The 17,209-nt window shown below is 42.0% G+C and overlaps 1 protein-coding gene across 1 annotated transcript; it reads left to right on the top strand.

The window, feature by feature from the left end:
- The first annotated feature begins 9,784 nt into the window (after positions 1-9,784).
- On the top strand, positions 9,785-13,627 carry LOC118829430 (granzyme B-like). The gene is made up of 5 exons (XM_036736455.1): positions 9,785-9,842; positions 10,399-10,549; positions 12,065-12,200; positions 12,463-12,726; positions 13,399-13,627. Exons 1-5 carry the CDS (start codon positions 9,785-9,787, stop codon positions 13,546-13,548), a joined length of 759 nt encoding a protein of 252 aa, XP_036592350.1. The 3' UTR covers positions 13,549-13,627.
- The last annotated feature ends 3,582 nt before the right edge of the window (positions 13,628-17,209 follow it).

The raw sequence follows: 17,209 nt of genomic DNA, 5'->3' as shown, positions 1-17,209 counted from the left end.
TAGTTATTAGCTTTCCTAGGTGGGTGTCTGAAGTGGCTTCCCCACCCCATAAGCCCCTACTTTCAGTCTCTTTTATGCCATTTGAATAACTTTGGCAGGACATTCACTGCCATTGTAAAGAGTTTTTTAAAACCAATAAAGTCAGCAGCCTTGAAAAAAATCATATAAATAGCAATTTTCTCTCAGGAAACCAGGGTGGGGTGAAGAGCTAATGAATGTGAGAATTAGGGGAGCTTACTCATCATACTGAGAAATCAGGCAACCCAAGAGAAAACCCTGTGTAAACCTTGTTGGTAGGTGTAGGACAGGGATTAGCTCAGGTAGCCACTGCGTTGTAAGTATATATTAAATTTAACATTACAATAACAAAAGAACCTGCTTGTTTGTGTCCCCTTTTAAATTTTCCTCTATTTTCTTTTGTATATTTTTAAATCTTTTGTTGACACTTCTTTCTTCTTCTTTTTTGTATCACTATCACTACTTACCCATTTCCCACTCCTACATTCTGAAAACTGAAGATTTCCCTTAACATATAACTTTTAATAAGTGACACATGTGCATCTTAACAGGGACCTATTGGAGAGAATACCTTACTTGAAAGGAGTGGCCATAATGGAGAACATTTTGGACACTATGACTGACCAGTGGAGTGTATAATCTGGGCCATCATATTCAAAGCACTCTGCTCAGACCAAATTTTTGAGGCCTGGAGTCAGGAAGACCTTAGGCCTCATATACTTAATAGCTGTGTGACTCTGAGCTAGTCACTTAATCCTCTTTGCCTCAGTTTCCTCATATGTAAAATAATGATCTGGAGAAGGAAATGGCGGGCCACTGCAGTATCTTTGCCAAGAAAATTGCAAATTGGGTCGTAAATGATTGGATACAACTGAAACAACTTAACAACAACAGCTCCAAATTATTTAGGGTCCACCATATTTGTATGTTGCACTAGAGTGATGGAAGGTAGTTCTTACTATGTAAAGTTATAGGAGTATTTTCCTGTGGATTGACAACAACCTATTCTCTCCTACTCAACATACTGAGACATCCCTTTTGCTTTGGAATGGCCCATAATCCAATCACTTGATGTTTATTGCAAAGAATGAATAACTGCTGCTTGAATCCAATGCCCTTGTTCTCTTGGTACCTCCAGGGGAATTTTATAATTCAGAATTAATTAGACAACAAGAGAGAATGGGGGACCCATTTTGGCATAATGATTTATGCCCTGTTCAAGCTTATTCCATCTCTGCAGCAAAGGCTGAATAATTATACCGTTAATCCCAAGTTGGAGGAGAGCTGTTGTGATTGCCGCACATTTCTAATGCAAATAAAGAAAAATGTCACTTTTCCCCTCCAACTAATGCACTGAATGTAGATGCATAATAATAATAGTTTTATTTATTTATGGGGCACTGATCCCCAAGAGCTCAGTAAAGTACTATTCAAGCAAAACAACAGCTTAACAAAACCAAAGAAAATGGCAAACTTTCACAATTGATTCTGAATCCAAAACCTGAACAAGGGGAAAAAAAGTGAGAAGAATGGAATGAAAGAATATGGAGGGTGGCTTGAAGAAAATGGGGGGCAGGTGAGCTTTTTATACTAGACTGTTTCTAGGGGCATGTTTTTGTTTATCTGTAGGCCTCAAAAATCAGTCTACACAGGTAGCTATTGGCAGACCTATGGCCAGGACTTATCCTTGTGAAGAATCAAAAATTTGACTTGGACATCATCTCTACCAATGGAGTTAAGGATAGTAGAGGAATTAGAAAGCCCTTCCCTTAGTTGGGAAGGGACAAGGGGAATTAGAAAGCCCCTGGAGTTCTTGGTGAGAAAAGAGTGCTTAGTCTCTCCAAGGATATAGCTATCCCATATACCTAATACAGAGTACCCCTCGTCCAAAATGAGGGGAGAATGAGGGGACAGATTAACTTCTTTATTCCCCCTTCTGTCCTCTCCTCTCCTCTTTTCTCCTCTCTCTCTCTCTCCTTTCCTTTTTCCTCTCTTTGCCTCCTCTTCTCTTTTTCTATCTCTTTCTCCTCATCTCCTCTTGTCTGTGTCTGCCTCTGCCTCTGTCTCTCTCTGTGTCTCCATCTCCATCTTCGACTCTCTATATCTCTCTCCCTCCTTCCCTCTCTCTCTCTCTCTCTCCCTCTCTCTCCATCTCTCTCCCTCCCTCCCTCTCTCTCTCTCTCTCTCTCTCTCTCTTTCCTTCTCTCTTAAGGTCCACTCTTACAAACAGGTTGACATCCCCAGAGGGAAGTTGACTAGTCCTCCCCTCCAGGTTCTAGGGGTGAAATCTCAGATGCCCCAGAACCCTAAAGGGTTGGAGGTTTCTACTATTATTGGTCATAAGCTCCTACCTAGTATTCCCTAATATCAATTAACCAGTTAACACCAATTAGCTTTTACAAAAAGATAATAACTTTGAAGGAATACCAAAAAGAAAAGTGTAAGGACATCTCCCAAACTGGGAGGTGCACTCTTGGCCTCTGCACTGACTCAGTCCCTGGGAGAGTGGACTCAAACATAAAGTGGTTGGTAAAGAATGTTCCGTCCTGGAACCTAGGGTCAAGGTAGTACTTCCTGGCACTGGGAGTCCTTTTCTTTCTTCTCATGTTCCCTACAAGTTCACTTCATGGTGTGGCATAGCAGATGAATGAATTGTTCCTGTAGGATGCTGATCTCAACTGCTGGGGCCATTCACTTGCTAGGCTGAATCGAGTAGGTCACTCATGACTGGGCTACTCACAAGACCTAGCTGCTGCGTCTGTCTGTCTCTGTCTCTATCTCTGTCTCTGTTTCTGTCTCTGTGTCTCTGTCTAGGTCTCTGTCTCTGTCTCTGCCTCTCTCTGTTTCTGTCTCTCCCTCTCTGCCTCTCTCTGTCTCTGTCTCTGCCTCCCTTTCATACCCCATAGAGACAGAGGCACAGACAGACTGACACTAGTTTCCTGCTGACCTTTTGAAGTTTACAAGGTTATAATCTTGTCTATTCTGACCATGGTACTTATTCACCTAAGAACAGGAAAGAACAAATGAAAGATTAAAAAAATAAAGGTATCATGGGTTTGCAGACACTTGGCGGCTGAGTGGGCAATAGAGCCTGATGTCCTTCCTCCACTTGGCGACTCACAGCAGTTCTTCCTCCTTACTGAAAGGCTGCCAAGGAAGAACAAAAAAAGTGGTGGAAAGGAGGGGTAAATCAATCTTCATGCACAAACTCAGTTTGACAGTGTCATTAGTCCTTCCAGGTCTGAAGCCAATTAGAAAACTCCTTGTCATACTCACCATCAGTCTCTCAGTCACTTAGGGAAATGGCCCCCTCAATTCCCACATATTGAATTGAAACTAACAAGGAATGTTATACACACTTTGAGGACTGGGTCCTCATTGGCCAGTCAATCCTCATTACATAGAATATTATTGCTAAATGCTTAAAATAATGGTTTATTTTCATGGACATAGGAATGAACATGGATACCACAACCTGCCACTTGCTACACCTTTTAATGGAGACCGAGTAGGAGTGCTTAGTAGGAAGGTTGTTATTTCCTGAGGAGTGAGGTCGGTTCAAGTAGTATGAGTGCTTTTCTCACAGCACCTTGGGAGTATTATTATTCTTATTTCATAGTGTGACAAGAATGTTACTAGTAGCTACTGTGGCTGTGTAAGACCAACAACACCAGCACACAGGAGGGCTGCCAGCACAGATCCTTTGATCTGCTTTCCTAAGGAAAGCAACTTTAAAGGGGTCAACAATCTTATTTTAATTAAACATGCATATATCGTTCACTTAGTTCAGGGGGAAATTCCAGCACCCTGAACTTCAGAGAGAATACAACAGAAATTACAAACAATTACATTTTATAAACAGAGCAAACAACACAAACCAAGCTATCTGTAGCAATACATAGTTATCAGAGAAGCACCAACATCTGGGCTTTCAAGCCGGGGTGCTCCTTAACAATGGCTATCCAGAGTCTAGTCTCGTCAAATCACTCAACACTCTTCCAGTGAGTGAGAGCCCCAAACAAAACACTAACCTCTGAGTTTACATGCCTCTTCAGGGTCAAAGAACATTACAACCATGCAACTCAAAACCATGTGATTGTTTCTTCAGGCATCACAACCATGGGACCCAAATCTATGTGTACTAGGCTTTTTTGTTTCTTAAACAGGTCATCAAAGACTCCCAGATTTAATCAAAGAAACAAAGGCACTTGATTACTTCAGTGCTCCAAAAGGGAAAACAGTAAAAATGTCCCACCTTAATTACCAATACAACAGATCTAATCATACCACTCTCTCAATATATTATAGCAGCTCCTTACCACCATAAAGATGAATTATAAATTATTCTGCTTAACTTTCGGCCTCACTGTATAGAACTTTCCCTCATGGCCTCTTTGACATAGCTAGCCTGACCTTCTCTCTGCTCCTCACATAAGAAACTCCACCTTTCGGGGGCAGAGCCAAGATGGTGGCTGGAAAGCAGAGACTAGTGTGAGCTCCCCACCAAGTCCCTCCAAAAACCTATAAAAATGGCTCTGAACCAATTCTAGAACTGCAGAACCCACAAAATAGCAGAGGGAAGCAGGGCTCCAGCCAGGACAGCCTGGATGGTCATGGGGTAAGGTCTATCCCACACAGAGCTGGGGGCAGAGCGGAGCGGAGCAGAGCCCAGAGTGGGCAGCATGGACCAACCAGACCAGGAGCTGGGCGGAGTGGACCCTAGCGACCTGAATCAGTGAGCTGCAGCAGTTACCAGACTTCTCAACACACAAACACCAAAGACAAAAGAGAAGGTTAGTGGGAAAAGCTGAGGGGAGTGGAAGGAGTTCGCGGTTCAGCCACCTCCCTGGGGGCAGCGGAGGTGGGGCAGCTTCAGAACTACAGCTGCAGTTGCTTCCAGCCCCAGGCCCACCTGGTGGGAGGAATTAAGTGGCAGATCAGAGCAGGAGTGAAGAGCCTGCTGAAGATCTAAGTCCAGTCTGGGTTGGGGGTTCTTGGGGAAGGAGGAGTGCTGGTGTGGCAGAGCTGGCGCATCCCCCCAAGCTTGGAACATAGTACTGTCTGCTCTACAAGCAGTCATACCCCAATGAAAAACTCAAGGGTCAAGTAAGTTGGCTGGGAACATGGCCAGGCAGCAAAAACGCACCCAGATTCAGTCTCAGACTTTGGAATCTTTCTTTGGTGACAAAGGAGACCAAAACATACAACCAGAAGAAGTCAACAAACTCATAGAGCCTACAACAAAAGCCTCCAAGAAAAACATGAACTGGTCTCAGGCCACGGAAGAGCTCAAAAAGGATTTGGAAAAGAAAGTTGGAGAAGTAGAGGAAAAATTGGGAAGAGAAATGAGAAGGATGCGAGAAAACCATGAAAAACAAGTCAATGATTTGCTAAAGGAGACCCAAAAAAAATACTGAAAAATACACTGAAGAAAACAACACCTTAAAAAATAGACTAACTCAAATGGCAAAATAGCTCCAAAATGCCAATGAGGAGAAGAATGCCTTGAAAGGCAGCATTAGTCAAATGGAAAAGGAGGTCCAAAAGACCACTGAAGAAAATACTACTTTAAAAATTAGATTGGAGCAAGTGGAAGCTAGTGACTTTATGAGAAATTGAGATATTATAAAACAGAACCAAAGGAATGAAAAAGTGGAAGACGATGTGAAATATCTCATTGGAAAAACCACTGACCTGGAAAATAGATCCAGGAGAGATAATTTAAAAATTATTGGACTACCTGAAAGCCATTATCAAAAAAAGAGCCTAGATATCATCTTTCAAGAACTTATCAAGGATAACTGCCCTCATATTCTAGAGCCACAGGGCAAAATAGAAATTGAAAGAATCCACAGATCACCTCCTCAAATAGATCCCAAAAAGAAATCTCCTAGGAATGTTGTTGCCAAATTCCAGAGCTCCCAGATCAAGGAGAAAATACTGCAAGCAGCCAGAAAGAAACAATTTGAGTATTGTGGAAACACAATCAGAATAATACAAGATCTAGCAGCTTCTACATTAAGAGATCGAAGGACTTGGATTACGATATTCCAGAGGTCAATGGAGCTAGGATTAAAACCAAGAATCACCTACCCAGCAAAACTGAGTATTATGCTCCAAGGCAAAATATGGACTTTCAATAAAATAGCGGACATTCATGCTTTCTCAGTGAAAAGACCAGAGCTGAATAGAAAATTTGACTTTCAAACACAAGAATCAAGAGAAGCATGAAAAGGTAAACAAGAAAAAGAACAAGAAAAAGAAATTGCAAGAATTTACTAAAGTTGAACTGTCTTGTTTACATTCCTACATGGAAAGATGATGTGTTTGATTCATGAGACATCAATATTAGGGTAGCTGAAGGTAATATGCATTTATATATATGTGTGTATATATATGTATGTATATATACATACATATATATGTATAGAGAAAGAGAGAGAGAGAGAGAGAGAGAGAGAGGGAGAGAGAGAGAGAGAGAGAGAGAGAAAGTGCACAGGGTGAGTTGAAGATGAAGGGAAGATATCTAAAAGAAATAAAAACAAATTAAGGGATGAGAGAGGAATATATTGAGAGAGGGAGAAAGGGAGAGATAGAATGGGGTAAATTATCTTGCATAAAAGTGGCAAGAAAAAGCAGTTCTGTAGGAAGAGAAGAGAAGGCACGTGAGAGGGAATGAGCGAATCTTGCTCTCATCAGATTTGACCTGAGGAGGGAATACCATACATGCTCAGTTGGGTATCTTACCCCACAGGAAAAAAGGAGGAAGAAGATAAAAAAGGGGGGATGATAGAAGGGAGGGCAGATGGGGGTGGAGGTAATCAAAAACAAACACTTTTGAAAGGGGACAGGGTCAAGGGAGAAAATTGGATAAAGTGGGATAGGTTAGGAAGGAGCAAAATATAGTTAGTCTTTCACAACATGAGTATTGTGGAAGGGTTATACATAATGATATGTATGTGGCCTATTTTGAATTGCTTGACTTCTTAGGGAGGGTGGGTGGGAAGGGAAGAGAGGAGAGAATTTGGAACTCAAAGTTTTAAAAACAGATGTTCTAAAACAAAAAAAAAAGTTTTTGCATGCAACTAGGAAATAAGATACAGAGGAAATGGGGCATAGAAATTTATCTTGCCCTACAAGAAAGGAAGGGAAAAGGGGATGGGAGGGGAGTGGGGTGACATAAGGGAGGGCTGAATGGGGAACAGGGCAACTAGAATATATGCCATCTTGGAGTGGGGGAGAGGGTAGAAATGGGTAGAAAATTTGTAACTCAAACTCTTGTGAAAATCAATGCTGAAAACTAAATATATTAAATAAATCAAAAAAAAAGAAACTCCATCTTTGTGTGTTTTGTTTTTGCTTTGGCTACTCTCCATGCTTGGAGTGTGCTTCCTCCACATCTTTGCCTTTTAGCATCCCTTTTTTCCTTTAATACACAGCTCAGGTACCACCTTCCATGTGAAAATTCTCCTCATCTCTATAACTGAGAGTGCGCTCTTGCCTACACTGATTTCATTTGAATTTGTCCTCTTTCCATTTATCGGGTACCCATTTGTATGCATACTTACCTCTTGCTTCCGTGTTAGACTGTAAGTTTCTCACAAGTAGGGATTATTTAATTCTTTGTATTTGTAACCCCAATGCTTGGCATGGTGTCTGATACATAACAGATGCTTAGAAAGTTCTTGTCGACTGATTGAATGTTTGTTGACTAACTGATACAAATGAAGACAGTCTCCAGTGCATGAGATTACCAAAAGTCTGCATAGAGAGAAAGAAGGGAAGGGAGCTAGAGACAAACTGGAGGCATATGCTTAGAGATTGGAAAAAGCAAGTGGAACCAAATGGGAGCTGTCATAGAGGCAGCAGCATGGAGGAGAGAAGAGCGTTATAGAAGTCAAGGAAGATGAGAGAAAATCAGGAAAGAAGAGAATGTTAACAGTGTCAAGTGCTCCAGGAATGAAGTGAATGAAGACTGAGAATGGGCCACTGGGTTCGCCAATTAGGCAGTTGCTGATGAATTTGGAGAGAGCAGTTTCCATGGCATGGTGAAGATGAAAGGCAGATAACAAAGGCTGAAGTTGGCAGTGAGAAAGCAGACAAGGTGAATGTAGGTTGTTTTCTAAGTTTAGTAGTAAAAGAAAGATTAGAAATAGGAGGAGAAGTTGAGGGCATAAATGTTTGAGGGGAAATTTTATTTATTTTGATATCATTTCTTCCTATGGATAATTTGAGCATGTTTGTATGCAGAAATAAAGCCACCAGTAGAAAGGAAATGCAGCAGATGAAAGAGATCTAGGGGACTTAGTAGGCCTATATTCCAAAGAAATCAAAAAAGAGAAAAGGACCTATATGGTGGACAAAAGCTGGAAAATAAGGAAGGATCCTCTTATTGGGGGGAATGGCTAAACACACTGTGATTTGTCCTGGAATGTTATTGTACCACAAGAAGTAGTGAAATTAATAATTCCAGGGGAATCTGAGAAGACCTTCCTGAGCTGATACAGACTAAGTGAGACAATTTCACAATGATAGCATTGTAGAGAAAATCACTTTGAAAGAGTTCAGCACACTGATCAACACGATAAACCAAGAGTCCAAGAGAATGAAGAAGAAACCTGCTGCTTACCTTCTGACAGAGGGAAGGTCAATTAAAAAGGCAGACAGAGATGTGCACTTTCAGGCATGCCTAAAGTGAAATTTCATTTTATTGGACTATGCAGCTACATATCAAGGGCCTTTTTCTTAGAAATTTGCTCAGTGGGGAAAGGGTGGTAGGGGAAACACATTAATTTTTTTAAAATATTATTTAATTGAAAAAATAAATAAAACATCAATAAAAAGGAAGTACAGCCAGAAGCCTCACTGACACTGTTAAAAATATTCCATAACATTTTCAATCCTAAATAGATAATAGATTTGAACATAAAAGAACAGCTAGGTGACACAGGGTGAATAGAGTGCCAGGCCTGGAGTTAGGAGGACTCATTTTTTTGAGTTCAAATCTGTGTGACCCTTGGCAAGTCACTTAACCCTGTTTGCCACAGTTTCTTCATCTGTAAAACGAGCTGGAGAAAGAAATGACAAATCACTACAGTGTCTTTGCCAGGAACAACCCAAATGGCATCAGGAAGAGTCATCCACTACTATAAAGACTGAGCAGGAAACTGAAAGTAGAGCTTTCCTTGGTGGCAGGGATTGTTTAATTTTTAATCTTTGTATCCCCCAGTGTCTAGTACAGTGCCTATAGGGAACATAGGTTAATAAATATACATAATTTAAAAAGGTCGTATGTGTGTTGGATAGAGTAAGGCCTTGCAGAAAATATAAATGGTAGTAAGGTAAAGGGTACAGGTAAAAGGGTTAGCCTTGGTAAGAAAGAGGGCTGAGATTATGAAAGACATCAAAAGGCTGAAAAACCTACTATGTATAGTTTACTTCTGTGCTAAATGCTGTCAGTTCACTGAGTTGTGTGAAACACAGCCCTCTGCTTGAAGGGGTTTCCATCCTAGGACCCTGCCCTTCCTCCCTCTCCCAGGACCTCACATCCTGCAGGCAAAGATGATTAGCAGTGACTCACTGAGGTTGTGGTTGAAATTTTGGTTCTTTGAACATTTCTGTTTTCTGTAAACTTTGGCATATATGATCTAGCTGGAAAGGCTGTGAGGTCACTTCAGCACATCCTCTCTTTCCCCTTGTAGTTGCTATAAATTCTGGGGATTTGGGGGTAAAAGCAGTACTTGCTTTGTATTCCTTCTCTGGCAAGATGTATTTCCTATTCCCCCTCTTGCTGGCCTTCCTTCAAGCTGCTGTTACGAGAGCTGGTGAGTTCCATTTCCCATTCTAAAGAGTTTGAGTTTGGCCAAGAAAGCCTTTATCCTTCCTCTGCTAAGTACCTAATCCTCCCAGCCCTCCTATAGATCCTTGTCCTTAAAACTGTTCACTGAGGAGTTCTGGTCTTGGACCATTCCCAGGGGCATGCTGACCTCACCTCAGATAAAAAGTAAGGACTATTAGGAGAGGATTTTCCAAAGGTCTTTGATTCTTTGTCTGCCTAAAGAAATTGGTCTTGTCATTTTAATCTTTGGGTACTTGAAGTAGTGTTGGTCTCGAGAAAACATTGGCCTCACCTATTTGGGGGGATTGGGAAAGAAGGGGTCTGCGGAGGGAACATAATACCCAGAACAGCCAGAGGACCCAGAAGTCCAGCATCTTTGGCCCTTGGCATCTCCTAGTGAACTTGTCATTCTACCTCCTATCCCTTTTCTAAGCCTTCTCCAAGCCCTAGATCGTCTGCCTCTCTTGTTGCAGCTTTCTGGAGAGACCAGAAAAATGAGGACAGTGTCTCCTCTAAGACTCACAATGGAGTTTCTTCTATAGGGGAGATCATTGGAGGCTGGGAGGCAAAGCCCCATTCCCGGCCATACATGGCAAATCTGAAGTACTGGGATGAAAATGGAACAGAATATAGGTGTGGTGCTTTCCTTGTTCGAGAGGATTTTTTGCTGACAGCAGCTCACTGCTGGGGAAGGTGAGTCATCAGATTAGGATCCCTACCCTTTGCCTTTGACAGCCTTGCAGGCTCTGAATGGGGACAGCAGGTTGTCCAGGAGAGATCCTACAAGGTGTGCTTCCCTTACCCCACCCAAATCCCTATTCCCCTCACAAAAAAGGAACCTCATGAGCTCTGCAGAGTTAACCTGGCAACTTCACAATATTCTGTAGCTCTGACATGAGGCACTTATGGATACAGTCAGCTTTATATGGAACCTGGATGGATACAGTCAGCTCTGTATTGAGGCTAAAAAGGTCATCCATTATGTGTGGTGTCCTAAAGACTGGGAAGGATCCTACTGTTAATGAAATCTTTCCTACTGGGGGGGCAGAGGTGGGGCAAGGAAGGGAATAAGTATTTATAAAGCAACTACTGTGTGCTGGGAACTGTAAGTACTTTATAATATTAGCTCATTTGATCCTTACAACAGCCCTGTGTGAAGTAGATTATCCTGTTATTACCCCCATTTTTATAGCTGACAAAAATGAGGCAGACTTGTCCAGGGTCACACAGCTAGTAAATGTCGAAGGTCCAATGTGAACTAGAGTTTTCCTGACTCCAGGCCCAGCACTCTGTCCACTGTATGACTGAGCTGCCTGGCTGACTAGATTTCTATAGAGCATGAAATTCCCATTAAATCCACCTCTTTGGATTTGGACTCTACCTTTTGACTGAAAATGTGTGGCCCAGAGGGGTAACTCATCACCCCCTTGGTCTAGGCTCACAACCAGGTAGTTTATTGCTGAGGAAGGAGAAACCAAGAGCAAGGAGGACTCTGCCTGGTAAAAGCAGGTCCGGATCTGCCTCTAACTCTTTTGTGGAGGCTTCTGGGAGCAGCATCCAGTTTTGTGATGTAACAGTTAAAATTTGACAACTTCCAAACTTTTTCTAGGGCCATCCATGACCCTGAGAGCCACTGAACCTGCGAAGCTGCTCAGAGATACCACTAAGGGGAAGGACATGCAGTAATGCAACTTCAGTCCTTCCTCTCTTGGACCTCTTTCACTTTGGTGGTGGCATCTGCCAGGTCTCTCTTTCTCTGCCTGAGTCTGTGCTGGGGGCTCAAGGATCATGGGATCATAGATGATCTCTCTAGAACTGGAAGGAACCTCAGTGAGAATGAAGAGGAAACATGCCACCTACCTTAAAAATGCAGAGAGACATGTGCACTTTCAGGCATGGCTAAAGTGAAATTTCATTTCACTGGGCTATGCAGCTACATATCAAAGGCCTTTTTCTTTTTGAAATTTGCTCAGTGGGGAAAGGGTGGTAGTCCCCCTAGTCTAAGCTCCTCCTTTGTCAGATGAAGAACCTGGTGCCCAGAGAAGTTTATTGACTTGACCAAAGTCAGGAAGCAGTAGAATTGGAGTGAACATTGACATGCTTTGAGTACAAATATGGCCTTCTTTTCACATCACTGGGCTGCTGCCTCTCTGAGAACTTTCTAGGAATTTCACATCTGTGACTCTCCTTCCTTTCTCTTCTTTGTAGTAAAATGAGCATCCTTCTGGGAGCACACAACATCCAGAAGCCAGAAAAGACCCAGCAGTGCATTCCTGTGCTCAAAGCTATTCCCCACCAACTATACAACCGCTGGACCTTCAAAAATGACATTATGTTGGTGAAGGTACTGTGCCCTCCATGATTTATAGCCTTTTGGTCACCTGGAGTAAAAGCTTCTTAGATTTTTAATTAGAGAAAGCCTTCTTTCTACCCCTTCTAACTTCATTTGTTTCTTTATTCAGCCCTCAAGAAGGGCGTGGTTCTAGTGGTTTCCTAGGACTGGATGACCGGGAGGTGAGAAGAAAGAGGAGACCACTGACTGGCTCTGTGTGCTCTCTTGGGGAGAGGGGTGAGGAGAGCTAGAATCTCTTTCTTTTCTGTGACAGCTGGCGAAGAAGGCCAAGTTGAATAGAGCTGTGAATCTCTTGGCCTTACCCCAGAAGAAGGACAAGGTGAGGCCTGGAAAGAGATGTCTTGTGGCAGGTTGGGGGAGTACAACAACACCTGAAAAGAACTATCCAGACACACTGCAGGAGGTGGAGCTAAAAGTGAGAAAGGAGCGTGAGTGCATGGACAAATATGGCTCAAAGTATTATGGTTCTACCCAGATGTGCGCTGGAGATCCTGGAGACAAAAAGGCTTCTTTTCGGGTACTTTAATGTCACTACTATTTTGTAAACTGTGTTGAATCCACTTGGGAGAGCTCAGAATCTAAAGTACAAAAGTATTTCCCTGGGAAATGGGATGATCCGCCATATTCCAGTTTCCAAAAACAATTGGGAAGCTACATGGTGTAGCTGATGGAGTGCAGCACCTGGAGTAAGAAGATTCAAGCTCAGACACTTCATAGCAATAAGACATTGAGAGAGTCACTTAATCTCTCCTAGCCTCAGTTTCTTCATCTGTAATATGGGGATAATGATAGCACCTGTCTCCTAGGATCATTGTGGGGACAAAATGAGAGATTTACAAAGGGTTTGGGGAACCTCCAGTTGCTGTTCTTGTCATATACATCATTATTATTGTAGTTACCCTTCTTCCCTTGAACACACAGTTGTAGAAATGTACATATTGGGAAGAATGGGAGGTTGCCTTAGTGCAACTTCATGTGAAGTAACTTTTGGGAAGAGTGAGATAGATTAGTGGCTTCCTTATAAATTGAAAGGGGCAACAGGAGGACTGGGAGATGCATGCTTTGATCTCAGGTCCCTCCAAATCTAGTGGAGGTCCCTCAGTACCTTGGTTCTTCTTTGGATATGGGAAGAACTAATGGGTGAGGAAGGAGGGTCTCAGAATAACTGTCCATCTTCTTTGTCTTTTAGGGGGACTCTGGAGGTCCTCTCGTGTGTGATAGAGTGGCCCAGGGCATCGTCTCCTTTGGTCGGAGTAATGGCAAAAACCCTCCTGTTTATACTCGGATCTCCAGCTTTTTACCATGGATCAAGAAAACAATGAACTCTCATGAGTACTAGGCATCAGGTGACACCCTGCTCTCAAAACTGGATTCTTTCTCTCTGGGGACACCGTGCCCTAAAGTGGCCCCTGGATACAGGACCTAAAGTAAAGAGGAGAACTTTGTCCTAATAAACCTAGCTGCTAATTGGCAGTTGGAGTCATTCCTTTTTTTTTATCATCTCTGCCTCTATAACCCCTTACTCCCTGTTCACATAGGTATGAAACAATATGGCTTGAAAAAATCTTAGAAATCAGATGATCTAAGTCTTTTGTATTAAAGTAGCTGAAATAGAGCCCTTTGTGGTAACGCATCTTGTCATTAATGTGAGGAAAAAGTTCAGCACTAGGGGTAGAGACTTGGAGAAACTTCATCTTTCCAGTGACAAAAGAAATCCTGCCAAGTTTTTGACTAGGTCCTGTCAACAGTCAAGTTCATTGGGCACATGACTGTCAGTCATCTACCCCCTCACCCCCCACTGCTATTACCAGGACACTTTACGTGGGAGCTTGATTCAATTATGATATGCCACTCATATGGCTGTCATTCACTTATCAGGAAGGGGAAGGAAGGGTAGGGAAGGAAAGAGAAGGGAAGGGAAGGGTAGGGAAGGGGAGGAGTGGGAAGGGGAGGGGAGGGGAGTGGATGGAAATAACACAAATCAGCAGACAGGCTTCTAGCTGTATGTCCAAGACATTACATACATAGTTACCAGAAAGAGAGGTCCAAAACTCTGGGCTTTTCAAAGCCGGGGGGCTCCAACGGCTACCCAGAATCTCATCTGGTCAAATCACATGACACTCTTCCAGTGAGTGCGCTCCAAGCAAAACGTTAACCTCAGAGTATATATACACTTTTTCAGGGTCAGAAGGGGTCACAACCATGCCACTCAAAGTCATGTGATTTAGACTTTCTTGCGACTTAAGCAGGTCATCAAAGACTCCTGATTTAATCAAAGACTCTTGATTGAAACAAAGGCAGGACTCAAAGGCCTTTGATTACCTTAGTGCTGAGAAGCACTCCAAAACAAAAGACAACAAAAAAGTGCCACCCTGCTTGCCATTACATATTGTTGTAAAGTTCTGTTGACACCAATTGCCTCATTGACCTACGTAATGGATAAGAAAGATCTTGGGGCCAAAAGTAATGGTAAATTTGAATATCTTCCCCATCCGTTAATAGGCCTATTGACCCTGCTTATGTTACAGGAAGCCTAAGTCACATGTGGTGGGAGGAGCTTGCTGAATGAGTGGAACAGGAAGCGTAGAGCAGGAAATGCTCAGAGTAGTTAGAAAAGCATGAGGAAGGGATATAGGCAAGGAGTCAGATAGGATTTGTGAGTGTGTTTGTGGGAAGGCCCCAACAGGTGGAAGGCTCTGTGATGGGGTGTCTCCCTGCTGTGATAACACGTATTAACTTCTTTGGTGCTTGGATGGATTGGACTTAATGATTTTGGGATTGGGCTTTCTGATGTCTGAATAAATGTTTTACTTCTGCCTTCTATATGGAGAATCCATTATATTTTGTTATTCAGAACCACGCTGGCATACTCATAACAATAACAACCATTGTGAATATTGCCTTGGTGATAGACTTCTGGAACTAACTCTGAAAAACAGAGTAATTGGAAGGAATAAAAGTCTTCCTTGCAGAAGAGTTGGGGAGATGAGGCTAAAGATGGCTGTTCTCTTTCCCTTGTAGCCACACACAACTATAGCCCCTTGCTATAGGTGGTCCCCCTCTCCACTTAAGACATCATATCCTTACATGCTTTGTCCACAGGAATATAATTTCAGTTGCCAATATTTTGTAAGATATTTTGGGACTTGGGGACTAGATTTATTTTTGTATTACTGATTTTATTTAATATTTTAGTTTTCAACATTGATTTTCACAAGATTTTGAGTTACAAATTTTCTCCCCATTTCTACCCTCCCCTCTATTTCCAAGATGGTATATATTCTGATTGCATGTTATTTCCTCCTCAAGTTGAATCTGATGAGAGCAAGATTCACTCATTCCCACTCACCTGACCCCTCCTCCCTTCCAATAGAACTGCTTTTTCTTGCCATTTTCATGCAAGATAATTTACCCTGTTCTATCTCTCCCTTTCTCCCTCTCCCAATATATTCCTCTCTCACCCCTTAAATTTATTTCATTTTTTAGATATCATCCCTTCATATTCAACTCATCCTGTGCCCTCTGTCTATATTCCCTTCAACTCCCCTAAAACTGAGAAAGGTTGCATGAATTACACACATCATCTTTCCATGTAGGAATGTAAACATAAAGTTCAACTTTAGTAAGTCCCTTATGAATTCTCTTTCTTGTTTACCTTTTCATGCTTCTCTTGATTCTTGTATTGGAAAGTCAAATTTTCTGTTCAGCTCTGGTCTTTTCATTGAGAAAGCTTGAGAGTCCTGTATTTTATTGAAAATCCATATTTTGCGTTGGAGCATTATACTCAGTTTTGCTGGGTAGGTGATTCTTGGTTTTAATACTAGCTCCTTTGATCTCCAGAATATTATATTCCAAGCCCTTTGATCCCTTAATGTAGAAGCTGCTAGATCTTGTGTTATTCTGATTGTGTTTCCACAATATTCAAATGGTTTCTTTCTGGCTGCTTGTAGTATTTTCTCCTTGACCTGGAAACCCTGGAATTTGGCAACAATATTCCTAGGTGTTTCTTTTTGGGATCTTTTTCAAGAGGTGATCAGTGGATTCTTTCAATTTCTATTTTACCCTCTGGCTCTAGAATATCAAGGCAGTTTTCCTTGTTAATATCTTGATGATATCTAGGCTCTTTTTTCGATCATGGCTTTCTGGTAGACCAATAATTTTTAAATTATCTCTCCTGGATCTATTCTACAGGTCAGTGGTCATTCCAATGAGATATTTCACATTGTCTTCCATTTTTTTCATTTCTTTGGTACTGTTTTATAACATCTTGGTTTATTATAAAGTCACTAGCTTGTACTTGCTCCAATCTAATTGTTAAGGTAGTATTTTCTTCAGTGGTCTTTTGGACCTCCTTTTCCTTTTGGCTAATTCTGCCTTTCAAGGCATTCTTCTCTTCATTGGCTTTTTGGAGCTCTTTTGACATTTGGGTTAGTCTATTCTTTAAGGTGTTATTTTCTTCAGTGTTTTTTGGGATCTCCTTTAGCAAGTCATTGACTTGTTTTTCATGGTTTTCTCGCATCACTCTCATTTCTCTTCCCAATTTTTCCCCTACTTCTCTTACCTGCTTTTCCAAATCCTTTTTGAGCTCTTCCATGGCCTGAGACCAATTTGCGTTTTTCTTGGAGGCTTTTGATGTAGACTCTTTGACTTTGTTGACTTCTTCTGTCTGTATGTTTTGGTTTTCCTGGTCACCAAAAAAGGAATCTAGAGTTTGAGTTTGAGTCTGAGTTTGAGTCTGAGTTTGTTTTTGCTGCCTGTTCATGTTCCCAGCCAACTACTTGACCCTTGAGCTTTTTATCATGGTATGAATGCTTGTAGAGTAGAGAGTACTTTGCCCCAAGCTTTAGGGTCCAAGCGCTGCTGTTTTCAGAGCTACTTCTACTCCACTGTCACTGCAGGCTCTGTCACAGCAGCACTCCTCCTCCCCCAAGAACTGTCAACCAGGACTGCAATACGGATTCAAGCAGGGCACAGCAAGGCAATCTGCCTTTGTGCCCACA

Source organism: Trichosurus vulpecula, chromosome 8, assembly GCF_011100635.1.
Source record: "Trichosurus vulpecula isolate mTriVul1 chromosome 8, mTriVul1.pri, whole genome shotgun sequence".
Lineage (NCBI taxonomy): Eukaryota > Metazoa > Chordata > Mammalia > Diprotodontia > Phalangeridae > Trichosurus > Trichosurus vulpecula.
Note: the sequence above shows the minus strand (reverse complement) of the source record. Positions and strands in the feature narration are given on the sequence as shown.